This window comes from Gadus macrocephalus, chromosome 23 (assembly GCF_031168955.1).
Source record: "Gadus macrocephalus chromosome 23, ASM3116895v1".
Lineage (NCBI taxonomy): Eukaryota > Metazoa > Chordata > Actinopteri > Gadiformes > Gadidae > Gadus > Gadus macrocephalus.
Window position 1 is genome coordinate 2,762,944 of NC_082404.1, and position 15,000 is coordinate 2,777,943.

Sequence of the window (15,000 nt, forward strand, 5' to 3'; positions counted from 1 at the left end):
CCCCCCCCCCCCCTCAGGGACATGCAGCATGGACCCTGTGAGAAAGTGGAACCCCTTCTCACTGTCTCTCACACTCAAAAACATTGTTTATTTATTTCTGGAACTTTTTTGAAGGAAATAAAACTTCCAAACGGAATTGCCACCCCTTGATTTTTTTGCCCCAATACTCGGGGTGACCACGTCGGTCCCTCACAGACCTCCATCACCATGACCCACTAGTAGCTCTCTTGGAGGCCCCCCACAGAACCCCCCCGCTCCCCGGGACATTCCCGGGACATACAGCATGTACCCTCATCACCATGTACAGCCTGTATCAACCACAACCAGCAGACCACCTGGGCAACTCGTTTGAGGTTCTACACCAGGTTCTGTTAGTATTTCAGCCTCTGTGCTCTCAGCGTTCTCCTGCCCATCGGTCCTCTGCTCAGGATGAGGTCCTCTGTTACCCCTGTTGGGCGTACGCATGTAAAAAAGACAAGGTAAAAACGCAGCTTCTAACACTGTCGAGGAGAAACAGCCTCTCACCGTCCTCCATCAGCACGCCCCAGCCGGTGACGTAGCAGCTGGTGGCGGTGCTGAAGGTGTGGGAGGGCGCGGGCACGCAGACGGGCTGCACCAGGTCGCTGAAGAACACGGGCGCGCTGAGCTCCAGCAGCGCCAGGTCGTAGTCCGAGGTGAACTGGTCGTACTGGGGGTGCAGCACGATGCGGCGGATCGGCCGCGTGGCAGCGCCCGCGTTGCCCGTGCTCATGGCCCGCAGGCCCATGAAGGCCCGCCAGGACCGGGGGTCCGAGTACCTGGGCAGGACAGTTAGTGAGGCAGTGCAGGTAAGGTGCAGTAGGTATTCAGGTCCCTATATTCCTAGTGCAATAAATGCACTTCAGAAGTGTGACAATTTGACGGTACTTTCAAACAGCACTAAAGCGATTTATTTTTCTAAGAATTTAATTCAAATGGAATAAACTTTTTTTAATGAACAGCAGTATTTTATTTTATTGGTTTGTATTTGGTCAAGTCGTTTTGTCTAATGTCTTCATACGTTGTATTGTGTCTGCTGTAATCCAAATATCCCTTTTGGGATAAATAAAAGTACTGAACTGAACTGAACTGGGGACAGAGAGGGCCATGGTCTCTCCCCCATAGAGGGGCAGCTCAGAGGAACTGGTTGATGAACGTATAGTGGTAGAGGCCCACTGTGGGGTCTACATTCTGAAGCCCTATTCTGAACTGTTGGTGGACCTCAGCTTGTTTTTGTTATTGTTGAGTATAACAGAGCTCCAGCTCTATGTCAGAGCTGGAGATGTTGATGATGCTAACTGTTTTCAGTTTGATCCCCTTTGTACCTAGACTTAAAGCTAGCGTATCTAACCATAGAAATCCCAGACCTCCCTTTTTGCCTTGTGCAAAAAAAAAACCATTTGCACAAGGCAAGCCGATGCACTTCTCCATGTTGATAAGAGCATTAAAAAGAAAAAAATAATGGGACAAAGAAATCAAGGGATATTTAGAATATAATTTTTTTTCAGATTAATCGTGATTACTCGTGAGTTAATTATGACATTAATGCGATTAATCGCAATTAAATATTTAAATCGCTTGACAGCACTTGTTGCTAGCTCACTGGCTCTAGCAACCGGTCTGCTAGCCTTATGGCAGGTAGCCGGGTAGGACGGTTAAAAGAAAGTTGCTAAATCGTTTGTTGCTTCTCCAATTGTGATTGTATGCTTTGTCGGTACTCAGCCTCAGTCATGTGATAAAGGGCGATGACAGCAGAATCCTGACGCCTTGTTCACACTACTTTCGTCCGTCGACAGATGACCGGGGTCTTGTCTGACGTATAGGGGACTAGTCTTTGTAGACACATACTGCAGCCAATCAAATCGCTTCCCGCTACAAAGCCGATGTGTGGATATGACTACAAAAGATTACACAAACAGGTGACTTAAAACAATCTATAAAAAAAAATATATAATGGCCGGATCTTTCCTGCTTTTTCCTGCTTGTTATTGCAAAATGGATCCAGTAGATGTGTGGAGTGTATTTGCATAACCGAGATCTGATTGGCCGACAGATCCGCTGCTTTGACGCAGGCCACGGAGCCGAATGGACGGACGGACCCACAATGCATTTCGCGAGCATTTTCATGCAAAGTCAATGAGATGCGTCCACGGACGGAGGTAGTGTGAACAAGGCCTTACTTGATGGCGTCGGAGTCCTGGAAGCAGTGTGCGGCGGAGATAAGCCAGCGGCTGGACACCAGCGAGGCCCCACACACGTGACCGTAGCGGTCCATCTGGAGGCTGACCTGCCAGGGCCACGAGCCCACCCCTGCATCAGCACCCCCCACGATCTTAGAGCGCTTCCTGGGTCTGGTGCCACAGCCTGGGAAGGGGGAGGGAGGGGGAGAGAGGGGAGGGGAGGGAGCAGGAGAGGGGGGAGGGGAGGGAGCAGGAGAGGGGGGAGGGAAGGGAGCAGGAGAGGGGGGAGGGAAGGGAGCAGGAGAGGGGGGAGGGAAGGGAGCAGGAGAGGGGGAAGGGGAGGGAGCAGGAGAGGGGGGAGGGAAGGGAGCAGGAGAGGGAGGAGGCCCAGCTTTTATCAACGAGAGCAGAGATCGATTAAAAGATCACAATGAGAGGGACTTTTGCAAACCGATCAATAAAAAGAAAGACAGAACTATGACTGCAAGCAGTCACACGCGGTGTTCACAGCTGCACACCGCCTATCCCAGCCTCCGCCCTTGTCAGTTGTAGTACACCCAGACCAAATATACACCCAGACCAAACCATGCCTCCGGCTGGGGAGGGTCCATGTTATCTCTCAGACACCGAATCACACACTCACGTAGTGTTACAGAGCGATCGAGTGACAGAGTGAGGTAGAGCCAGAGTGACGGTACTGACTGATGTGGTGATGACAGAGTGAGGTAGAGACAGAGTGAGGTAGAGACAGAGTGACGGTACTGACTGATGTGGTGATGACACAGTGAGGTAGAGACAGAGTGAGGTAGAGACAGAGTGAGGTAGAGACAGAGTGAGGTAGAGACAGAGTGAGGTAGAGACAGAGTGACGGTACTGACTGATATGGCGATGACAGAGTGAGGTAGAGACAGAGGGACAGTACTGACTGATGTGGTGATGACAGAGTGACGGTAGTGACAGTGTGATGGTACTGACTGGTATGGTGATGACAGAGTGAGGTAGAGCCAGAGTGACGGTACTGACTGATGTGGTGATGACACAGTGAGGTAGAGACAGAGTGAGGTAGAGACAGAGTGACGGTACTGACTGATATGGCGATGACAGAGTGAGGTAGAGACAGTGTGACGGTACTGACTGATATGGCGATGACAGAGTGACGGTAGTCAGTGTGAGGGGAGCAGATTACTGACCACAGCGCTGCTCGTCAGAGCCGTCGGAGCAGTCCTTGGCTCCGTCACACTCGGGGTTCAGCTTGTTCACACACTTCCCGCTGGCACATTTGTAGGACGATGGCAGACAACCTTTGTTGTCTAACGGAGGAAAGATTAAAAACATGCAGTTAACTAAGGTGTTTAGGAAGTTTGATATATACATATCTATGTGAATAGTTGGATGCATAAATATCTATGTGAATAGTTTGATATCTATACACATCTATGTAAATAGTTTGATATTGAATGACGAAGACACAAGGACAACACTAACACATCATTGGGCATTTCCTCCTTTTTAATAATTGCATTTGGGGGTACTACTAGAATAGGGTCACATGCCTCTATGTTAGAAATACCCCTTATTTCAGATCACGCCCCAACCTTGCTTCTTGCAACATTTTCCAATGTGGTACCGCCCCCCTCTAGGTGGCGCTAACAACCAATCTGGCTGAGGGACCAAAGCTTTATAGAGCATATTGGAAGACAAATAGATTTGTACTTTGAAACCAACACTAATCAGACAACTTCATCTGTGAGATGGGAAGCATTTAAAGCTTTTCTGAGAGGCCAAATTATAAATTTCACAGTTTCTGAAGCCTGGAAAGACGCCAACCCAGTGTGGCTCTTAAAGACTGATCTCACTTCTAAATATTGACCTTAAGATTTGAAGTAAAGTACTGGTGAGGAGGTTGCCTCAAATGCCTCAAATGGTCCATTTGGACCAGAGTGGATTGGTACAGGGTAGACAGGACTTCCACAATACAAGGACTTTGCTTAATATTATATTTTCGAGAGGTCTGGCCTCCCTGACCACTATATCCTGTCGTCGGACTCAGAGCAGGCCTTCGACTGGGTAGAGTGGCAATACCTATGTGATGTCCTGCAGAGATGTGGTGTGGTTGTACATTTTTCTCAGATGGGTTCAGCTTTAGTTCACCAACCCACAAGCTGAAATACTAACTAATGGACTTGTGTCAACACCATTTAGGCCTCACCGAGGAATGAGACAGGGCTGCCACCTCTCTCCCTTACTTTTTGTCCTGGCTATTGAGCCACTTGCCATGGCAATTCACAAGAATGCTGTCATTACAGGAATTAAAGTCTGAGACATAGAATATCGTATCTCGCTGTACGTGGACAACGTAATTTAATAGGAGAAAATGAGAGAAAACACTACCTAGACTGCTGAATTTGATGATAACATTTGGTACCTTTTCAGGCTATAAAATAAACAATAGAAAATCAGTAATAATGTTTTTGACAGAAAATGCGAGAAGTAGATCCCTACACTATTTACTGTGTCAAAACAGGGATTTATTTATTGAGGTGTCAAAATTACCCCAACTATAGACACATATTATTATATTATTTCAGCTAATTATTGCCCCCTCGTCGATACAGGCACACAATTGATACATAGATGGACCAAATTACCCATATCCTTAATCGGTTTCACACACTTATTGATGGGCGTTCTCAGTGGGCGCAAATACTGCCCCTGGCTCGGACTCCGATTTTTCGATCTTTGCAGACGTACACAATGTATACGTCATATAACAGTCTTAAGGAAGGGGAAAATTCGAAAAAGCATGATATCGCCCCTTTAACCTATTTTCCTTGTACCCATACTCATCATACACCTTTAAGTGGTGTGAGGTGTCTAGCAGTCGTATATCCTAACCACTGGCCACATACAAACTAATAAGAGGAGGTTCCAGTGAGATATGAACTATGATATCAACACCATAACCACATAGACATGACAGCTCCCACTCACTGGCTTTGCTGCAGTTGAGCTCGTCACTGCGGTCCCTGCAGTCCAGCACTCCGTCACACACCGAGGACTTGGGCACACACACCTTGTTGGGACACATGTGGAAACACTTCCCTCCTAAAGAAACACCGACACACACAGACACACACGCACACCCACACACAGACACACAGACACACACACTGCACTGTACTGGCCCGGCATGGTTCGAATGATTGTCTTCAGTCAATGACGCAACATCACTCACACTTTTATTGCCTATCTAGTTTAATATTATAGGCTACCACTTATTCAGTTTGACCTTCAATATTTCCCCTTCTCTGCTCTCAACAGCTCATTGAGAGGCCATTCATTTCATATTAGTCCTGTAGACACATTGGACCATGTTTCACATGGTATACAGATATTCTGAAAAAAACGCTTTTAATATTGAAATACAGTACGGGAGGGTAGGGTAGGGTACAGTACGGTACGGTAGTGTAAGGTGCGGTAGGGTAGGGTACGGTACGGTGTGGTACTGTAAGGCAGGGTACGGTACGGAGATGTACGGTGGAGTACGGTAAGGTACGGTACGGAGATGTACGGTGAGGTACGGTTCAGTAGGGTACGGTACTGTGTGGTACTGTATGGTACGGTACGATACGGTACGGTGATGTACGGTACGGTACGGTGATGTACGATACGGTACGGTAGGGTACGGTACGGTGTGGTACGGTACGGTACGGTACGGTGATGTACGGTATGGTACGGTGATGTACGGTACGGTACGGTGTGGTACGGTACGGTACGGTACGGTGTGGTACGGTACAGTGTTACTGTAAGGTACGGTGATGTACGGTACGGTACGGTGTGGTACGGTACGGTACGGTACGGTGTGGTACGGTACGGTGTTACTGTAAGGTACGGTACGGTGATGTACGGTACGGTGCGGTACAGTACGGTGTGTTACTGTCAGGTACGGTACGGTGTGGTACTGTAAGGCAGGGTACGGTACGGAGATGTACGGTGGAGTACGGTAAGGTACGGTACGGAGATGTACGGTGAGGTACGGTTCGGTAGGGTACGGTACTGTGTGGTACTGTATGGTACGGTACGATACGGTACGGTGATGTACGGTACGGTACGGTGATGTACGATACGGTACGGTAGGGTACGGTACGGTACGGTATGGTACGGTACGGTACGGTGATGTACGGTATGGTACGGTGATGTACGATACGGTACGGTAGGGTACGGTAGGGTACGGTACGGTACGGTACGGTACGGTACGGTACGGTACGGTGATGTACGGTACGGTGTGGTGTGGTACGGTACGGTGTTACTGTAAGGTACGGTACGGTACGGTGATGTACGGTACGGTGCGGTACGGTACGGTGTGTTACTGTCAGGTACGGTACGGTACGGTGATGTACGGTAGGGTACGGTACTGTGTGGTACTGTATGGTACGGTACGGTACGGTACGGTGTGTTACTGTATAGTACGGTAGAGTACATTGATGTACGGTAGGGTACGGTAGGGTACGGTACTGTGTGGTACTGTATGGTACGGTACGGTATGGTGTGTTATTGTATGGTACGGTACGGTATGGTGTGTTACTGTATGGTACGGCACGGTAGAGTACGGTGATGTACGGTACGGTAGGGTACGGCAGCACGTCGTGCTTAAACTGGTAGTGTAATGCAAATGGGTGCGTTGCGGTACGGTTGGGTCCACAGTGCGGACGGAGGGAGGTCGTGTCAGGGGGCGTACCACAGCTGCCCTCCTCACTGCTCTCTCCACAGGGGGCCTGGCCGAGGCACCGGCTCCCTGGAGGTTTACATTCTCCGTTCCCACAGGACACGTCCCCGGGCTTACATGACGCTGCAACACACACACTCAAAGTTACATATAAATACACATGGTTAATTACAAACGCACACACACCCACACACATTTGTATGTCCTACAGTTATTGACGGTTATATACTGTTTATAACGTATTTTATGACATTAAAAAACAAAATCTGGACCAGGATCCATCTTCCATAAACATGATGAGCTACTCACGACACTTGGTCTCGTCCCGTCCGTCGGAGCAGTCCCTGACGCCGTCACACACCTTCCTCAGTGGGACGCAGCGGCCATCCCCACAGCGGAACTGGCGAGGACACGCTGAGGACCAGAAGACAGACCTAGTCTCACCAAAGAGCCACAGAGGAGAGCTCAGTATTCCTGTACAGCGGCTTGGCATAGGACTGATGTCCTATTATTTTTGGGCACATAAATGATTTGCTTCAGGGACATCAGGGCCATAAGGGGAAGATAGGGTTGATTTACTGGGACACGGGAGGCCCCAGCGTCTTTAAGGCACTTTATGTTTCATCAGGGCTTTAAAAGTCAGGGTAGGGAACATCACAAAACACTAAACCGCATCACTGCTCTGAACCGCTACACATGTAATGCCGTGTAATGTCTCTCGCGTGTGGCAACCACTAGAGGACTCATTTAACCAACGACAAACTGCTGTTCCCATAAGCAGCTGTTAGACGATTTGGAGCCCCATTGGGTCAACGGAGCCACCACCAGGTCATGCACCGGACCCTACCAAGCCACAAGCAGTGGATTGGTTTCACACTGGTGGTCTGATCATGAAACGAGTGTAACCCTACCTAACCCTAACGAGTGAAGTTGGTGTCAGGCCTCAACGTCCTCCGGGGAGAAGGAGCGGTAGAGCAGGTAGAAGCCCCTGTGAGTGACAGCCTGAGCGGTAGAGCAGGTAGAAGCCCCTGTGAGTGACAGTCTGAGCGGTAGAGCAGGTAGAAGCCCCTTGTGAGTGACAGCCTGAGCGGTAGAGCAGGTAGAAGCCCCTTGTGAGTGACAGCCTGAGCGGTAGAGCAGGTAGAAGCCCCTGTGAGTGACAGCCTGAGCGGTAGAGCAGGTAGAACCCTCTGTGAGTGACAGCCTGAGCGGTAGAGCAGGTAGAAGCCCCTTGTGAGTGACAGCCTGAGCGGTAGAGCAGGTAGAAGCCCCTTGTGAGTGACAGCCTGAGCGGTAGAGCAGGTAGAAGCCCCTGTGAGTGACAGTCTGAGCGGTAGAGCAGGTAGAAGCCCCTTGTGAGTGACAGCCTGAGCGGTAGAGCAGGTAGAACCCTCTGTGAGTGACAGTCTGAGCGGTAGAGCAGGTAGAAGCCCCTTGTGAGTGACAGCCTGAGCGGTAGAGCAGGTAGAACCCTCTGTGAGTGACAGCCTGAGCGGTAGAGTAGGTAGAACCCTCTGTGAGTGACAGCCTGAGCGGTAGAGCAGGTAGAACCCCCTTGTGAGTGACAGCCTCACCGTTCTCCGTGGAGAAGGAGCGGTACAGCAGGTAGAAGCCCTTGTGAGTGACGGATTCATCCGAGTGGAAGTGGAGGGTGACTGGAGACGAGTAGATGCGCTTCCTGCTGCTCTCTGACACGGGGTTACACAGCCTGGAAGAGGGGGGAAACACTGTGTTATTTGATGGCGCGTTTCCACCGGCGGATGCGGGTCAGTTCGGTGTGCAAAGGTGCGGCACGGTTCGCGTTTTCACCGCCTAAAGTGGGCGGGGTCCGGACTGAGCCGCGATGAGCCGTACTCATCTCGCAGTACTCCTCCGTTGGGGTACCTAGGGTGCCAACAAGTTTGAGCTATACACGCCGTCCGTTGATTGGTCGACAGAATCGTCCCTTCCGTGCGACAGGGGGATAATAACAAACAAACACAGTACCCGCCAGGCATTTTTGGACAACGGCGAAAACTAGGTTTATTGAAGAAAATGTCGCGCAAAAGTATGACGTTCTTCTTGGACGTCCTACATTGTTGCTCTTTGTTCATTGTGTCGCGTTCTTCTTTTTCCTTGGATTTATTAGCAGGCTAAACTGTGTTGGGCTGCTATGAGGTCATGATGCTTACGTAGCTGCCGCGGCTATCGCCATCCGGCTTAAACCCCGCCCTACCATAAGGGTACTGTCGGCGCTGAAAACACAAGTCACAGAGCTGAACCTAACTGCACCTAAACTACTCCAGCTAGCTGCACCGCACCGGACCGCATCGCTATGTGGAAACAAGGCGATAGATGGTACCAGCGGAGGGGGGGGCCCTACCTGGTGCTCCAGGGGTGGAGTCCTGACACACTCAGTTTCTGTGGCCTTCTCTTGGTGACGTGGAGGGGCCTTTTCCAATGCGCTTTTACAGAGACCCCCCAAAATGTCGCTGTGAGGCTTTCAGGGGGTCTTCTGTGACAAATCAAGGCTTTTCTGGCCCCCGAGACCCACTGTATTTCACACTCAGGTTCCAAGGGTGTGCATTGATTTTATACCAGGACACCTCTGCCTTTTAATTGAATCAATGTACCGCACCAATGTACCGCACCAACCACTAACTCACCAATAAAAAACCCTCTCATATAATACTATCGACCCAATCTTCAACCGACAACATGAGATAAAACAAGCTCTAAGTAATGTGAAAGAATACTGAAATTTCAGCTGATGAAATCCTTTAAAGCGAAAGTAATTTATATCTAATCATTGTTGGTAACTCTATCATGAATAAACGGGGTGGCCCGTGGTATATATCCTTAATCATATAAATAATAACCAATATAACATTGTCTTCCAGTAGTAAGCGAGATGGATATTATTATATTCTATCAATATATATATAAGTCGAAACTGGATTAGTGTTTCCTTGGAGGTAAAGGTAAGGGGAGATCACAGAGTGAGACACTGTTACTGTGAATAAAACTACGCATTTCGTGTTGTTGGAAACATTTGGGTTAATGTAGGTAAGGATTTATGATTCTTGTCAATGATATCAGGCTAACCAGATTCTCTTTTTGTGAGGGCCTTGTGTGCCTTGCTCATGAGATCCGAGACTAAAGTAATCATTGTTGCCCGTTGACTTTGTGTGCCAGGATTGTTTTTTTGGGGAGGGATTTGAACCAGCGATGGTCGGATTACACCACTGTTCCTTCTCTTTTTTCTACGTACTTAACACCTCTGATGTCCAGCCAATCCTTTTCACAGCCATCCGAGGACGAGGAGTCCTGAATGTCCAAGGTTACTATCGTCACGGAGATCAGGTATCCTGGCAACGGAGCCTGGAAGTGACACCGGCGGGGAGAGCAGAAAGAGGGCTAAACAAACGCACACACTCACACACACTCGCGCACACACACACAGATAGTGTGATGAGGTTAAACTAAACACTAACACAACACAACGTCGCTCAATCGGCTTGAATTAAATGTTCTCTGAATGTATCTTTTGTTCACTCACATGCACTCACACACAAAACAACACACACGCACACAAATAAATACAATGTCGTGCACATAAACCCATGCACACATCAACACATAGCCACAGCCAAAACCACAAACCCACACCCCCCCATACACACACACACACACACACACACACACACAATCAGACACCCACTGTCTCTGTCTTACCCGTATGGTCCAGGAGCAGTCCACGTTGGGGGGGTAGTGGGCTGGGTAGTAGGGGGAGGTAAGGGAACCGTTCCAGGAGGATATTGACCCTCCACAGCCTGCAGGGGGAGGCAAACATCATATGTTGATCGCTACCACCGCCGACACACACGGACACCACACAATCCTCTGAATAGCAATAAATCAGTCTGTATTAAGTGTGTACGTGGGTGGGATTTGTGCGTTTGAGTTTCTTCTTATACCTTATCCCTTCACCGATGCCGATGACCATATGTGTCTATATGCATGTGTTTATGGCTATTTTGATGTGTGTGTGTGTGTGTGTGTGTGTGTGTGTGTGTGTGTGTGTATTTCTATGTGTGTGTGTGTAATTCATGTGTTTATATATCTTGTTGCCCGCGTTGTGGAAGTACCAGAGACGTCAGAAAAACAGACGCAGTCGTTTAGGATTCATAATATCATCCGCTCTATAAAATATTCTAATCTAGAACACTACGGGAGCTCCGGAGAGGGGTTCTGGAGCTCTATATCTAAATAAAATGAGATATAATATATAGATATCTGTATAATATAATATATAATATAACGGCCAAAAGCTGTGTGCGCCTCCGGATGATATCATGAATCTTAACGACTGTGTCGGGTTCTCGGGAGTCCGCAAATGTCAACAATCTCTTACTCCTCCCTGTCGTGGTTCAATTGTAATGACCACGGAAGAGGCAGTGAATGAAGTATTGCTCAGACAGCGACTTATTAGATACCACCGGTAATAAACCGTTGGAACACACACAAGACGTGTAACCAGGATAACGCCGGTAACCACAACAAATCCTGTGAAGCCGAATCCCCACGAGAGCTCCCCCGCTAAGGCCCACCCCAAACCCTGTGACTCTACAATATTATATTATAAAGATATCTATATATTATATCATCTTATAATGTTTAGATATAGAGCTCCTGGACTCACGGCGGAGCCCCCGGAGGTTTCTAGATTAGAATATTTGATAGAACGGGTGATATTATGAATCCAAAACGGTGGCCATGGTTGAGAATGAATTGGCGGTCACAAGACGAAGCCTCTCTCAAACTCAGGCGACCACGCAAACAAGCGCCCAAACATTTTTTTGGTGTGAACGCAACATAACAACATTACTGGAAATTCCAGAATGAAGTGACAGCGCAGTATTTTGAGCGCCAGAAGCTACCGCCTCTTCTGTCAGCCAATCAGGAACTGAGGAATCAAACTCACTTCCGTTTCAGTCAAACTCTCTCACACACACTAGTATACTTTCTCACACAAAATACTATTCTCTCTCACACACACTATTTTATTCTCTTGCATAAACAACTATACTCTCTCACATACACAACTATACTCTCTCACATACACTACTATACTCTCTCACATACACTACTATACTCATGACCATAGACTTGCATACATACATGTAAAAGGAGTATAATAGTGTTTGTGTATTGGTATAGTGGTGTAAATGCGAGATTATAATAGTGGGTGTAAGACCAAGTATGAATTCTGTCCCAGGCGGCCCCTCATACGTGTGTGTCTATGCGTGTGCGTGTGTGCGTGCGTGTGTGCATGCGTGCGTGCTTGTGTGCGTGCCTGCGTGTGTGTGTGTGTGTGTGTGTGTGTGTGTGTGTGTGTGTGTGTGTGTGTGTGTGTGTGTGTGTGTGTGTGTGTGTGTGTGTGTGTGTCAGCTCAGACCTGCTTTGGGGATGGCCTGGAAGTAGGCCTTGAAGACGGCCCCGTCCCTCTGTCTGCTGAAGGAGAAGGTGACCAGCATCACGTTGCCAGAGGAGGTCAGCTTCATGACCGGAGACGACCCGGTCATGGGCATCCCACACCACCTGGAAACACCCCGTACACATCACACATACATCATCAAATACACGCAACACATCCAAAATGCCATGCTCAGTGCCAGTCTATCTCTGATGCAGCCGATATAAACAGTATGCTCTCATTTGAGAAACACCCAAAGATCAGTCGTTTCTGTTTATCATGGAAGGTAAAGCATGTATTTCCAGTTACATTGTGCAGTCTATACTCCTTTAGGAACCAATTTGATAGAACCAACCATTTTTTCAAGAATCAGTTTAGAGCAGTTATTTAATTAAATAAAAGCATAGGAATATACATTGTCTCCCTTTAGAGACATCCGTGACCAAACAAATCAAACTACTTTTCTCTTTAATATCTGACATGAAGGACCATTCATGGAGGACTACGGGTTCACAAAGAAGCATTCTGTGAACGACCCTACTCCCTGTTCTTTGAGCGGCCTATTGCTCTTCAGTTCTTCAGCAGACACCCATTGAGTCTTTATCAGAGAGAGAGAGCCTCCGACTGAATCACAGCATCAAACCTCTCTGCCTGTTGCCCACTACACTATCCCCGATATTATACCCTGAGCATACACTGTACTTTATGTTTTATAGACAAGCATATTGGATGACTGTTCTGTTTTGGCTTGGAGGCATTTTATATCTACTGTATATTTCCCATATTCTATATTCCACAAATTCTAAACTCTGAAAATACGTTGTGGTATATGCATTTTATATATTCCTCATATCTATTCCTGCTGTCCCTATGTTCATATTGTTTAACCATTTCTTTTGATGCTGTATATTTTGTTGAGGGTTGATTGATAGTTCTATTCTCCAGTGTGAGGTGCATCTGTCCTGAGCGAGAACAGATCCTCTGCTCTTGGACCAGTCCCCACCCACCGTAACCCCACCCAACCACCCATCAGGGAGTACCCCCACCCACCATACCCCCACCCCCCACCCATCAGGGAGCCCCCCCCCACCCACCGGGCGATGATCTTGTTCTGCAGCGGCAGCAGGAAGTCGTAGGCGGACAGCTTGTGCGCGGTGCAGCTCCCGGGCGTGGCACCGGCGTGCAGAGTGAGGACCACCAGACGCACCAGGTGGCCCGAGGGCACGCGCAGGCGCCACTGGTAGTACGGCCGCTTGGGGCTCACCAGGCTCAGCGTGCGGTTGTTACCGTACTTAGCGTACAGGTCGAAGGACATGGCTGGGGTGCAGGGGAGAACCTAGGTTATTATCATCAGATAGATAGATAGATAGATGGATACTTTATTGATCCCCAGGGGAAATTCAAAGTCCCAGTAGCATAAAGACATCACACACAGCACACATACAACACAAACAAGGTGATAAAATATCCACATGGATTCTACGGACAATAAAGATACTAAAGTTAAATATCCACAAGAATGTAAAAAGAGAAAGCACGAGACGCTTGCAGGATAAGGATCAAGGATAAAGTCTAGGAACCAGCGTTAAATATGGACAATAAAAGAGAATAATGTAAGTACGTTATTATTAGTATACTACATCCTGCAGATTATTATTATACTTCATCCTGATGCACTGCAGAGCATCTATTGTACTGATCATAGCATCAAGCTTATCACACAGAGGGCTCACAAACACGGTACTCCAACCCTAGCATCAAGCTAATTTCAAAGACGTGGCTGAGGACAAGCTATTTGGTCAAATAGTTTGACTATTTTTGAGTTTGTGTCTGCTCACCTTGGAAGCCCAGCTGCCACTTCCCACCCTGGATGCTGTTGGGGTTTTTAAACTTGTCTGCTTTGTCATCTGAGTCGAAATCCTCAGGGTTCAACCCTGTCCATGTTTATAAGAATAACATCAACGAGGGGTTCATAGTTCAACAATTTCAGAGTGTGAATACAACTGGATAAGGCTTTGTATTGGATCCATGTGTAATGGCAGATCCTGTGCCCTTGAGATACAAAGTTGTAACATGTCGGCTGTCCGTCTATAGGACAAGGGGATGCTCAAACCAGTATCTTAAGCAGTGGTCTTCAGAAGGGGCCTGCCTCCCAATAGGGGTCGCAGCAGGGCGGGGGTTGTGGGATGTGATCACTTTTGTTAACATGGCAATGGGAAAGTATTTATTACAGAGACAGTCTGGGGCCCCCTTATGAAGTGTGTGAGGGTAGGAGAGAGAGTGTGAAAGGAGTTAACATTGCATTGCTTATTGAGGGGAGGAGAGTGTGTAAAGGAGTTAACATTGCATTGGTTATTGAGGATAGGAGAGAGAGTGTAAAGGAGTTAACATTGCATTGGTTATTGAGGATAGGAGAGAGAGTGTAAAGGAGTTAACATTGCATTGGTTATTGATGTGTTCATGTGTTCATGTGTCGGCCATCAGGTGCTCTTTCCTACCGAGCAGTTTCAGCATCTCGTCGTCACGCTCCAGCAGGTAGCGCTCCTCGTTGCGGCTATCCTTGAGTTTGTTGCTGCCTGGCAACCGTCGCTGTGTCCGGGCGGGGCTCCATCTCCGGATCG

General features: G+C 48.1%; 1 protein-coding gene across 1 annotated transcript in view; it reads right to left on the reverse strand.

The window, feature by feature from the left end:
* Positions 1-15,000, reverse strand: part of LOC132452895 (suppressor of tumorigenicity 14 protein) — a 27,260-nt gene that overhangs the window by 2,611 nt on the left and 9,649 nt on the right. The window contains exons 6-18 of the mRNA XM_060045731.1: positions 14,878-15,000; positions 14,218-14,313; positions 13,474-13,696; positions 12,362-12,504; positions 10,639-10,736; positions 10,175-10,284; positions 8,499-8,632; positions 7,234-7,338; positions 6,937-7,047; positions 5,190-5,303; positions 3,389-3,508; positions 2,199-2,382; positions 526-797 (exon numbers count right to left, since the gene is read on the reverse strand). The exon at positions 14,878-15,000 is cut by the window's right edge and continues 68 nt beyond it. Of these exons, the coding sequence (XP_059901714.1) occupies positions 526-797; positions 2,199-2,382; positions 3,389-3,508; positions 5,190-5,303; positions 6,937-7,047; positions 7,234-7,338; positions 8,499-8,632; positions 10,175-10,284; positions 10,639-10,736; positions 12,362-12,504; positions 13,474-13,696; positions 14,218-14,313; positions 14,878-15,000 (1,833 nt within the window). The remainder of the gene's footprint in view (positions 1-525; positions 798-2,198; positions 2,383-3,388; positions 3,509-5,189; positions 5,304-6,936; positions 7,048-7,233; positions 7,339-8,498; positions 8,633-10,174; positions 10,285-10,638; positions 10,737-12,361; positions 12,505-13,473; positions 13,697-14,217; positions 14,314-14,877) is intronic.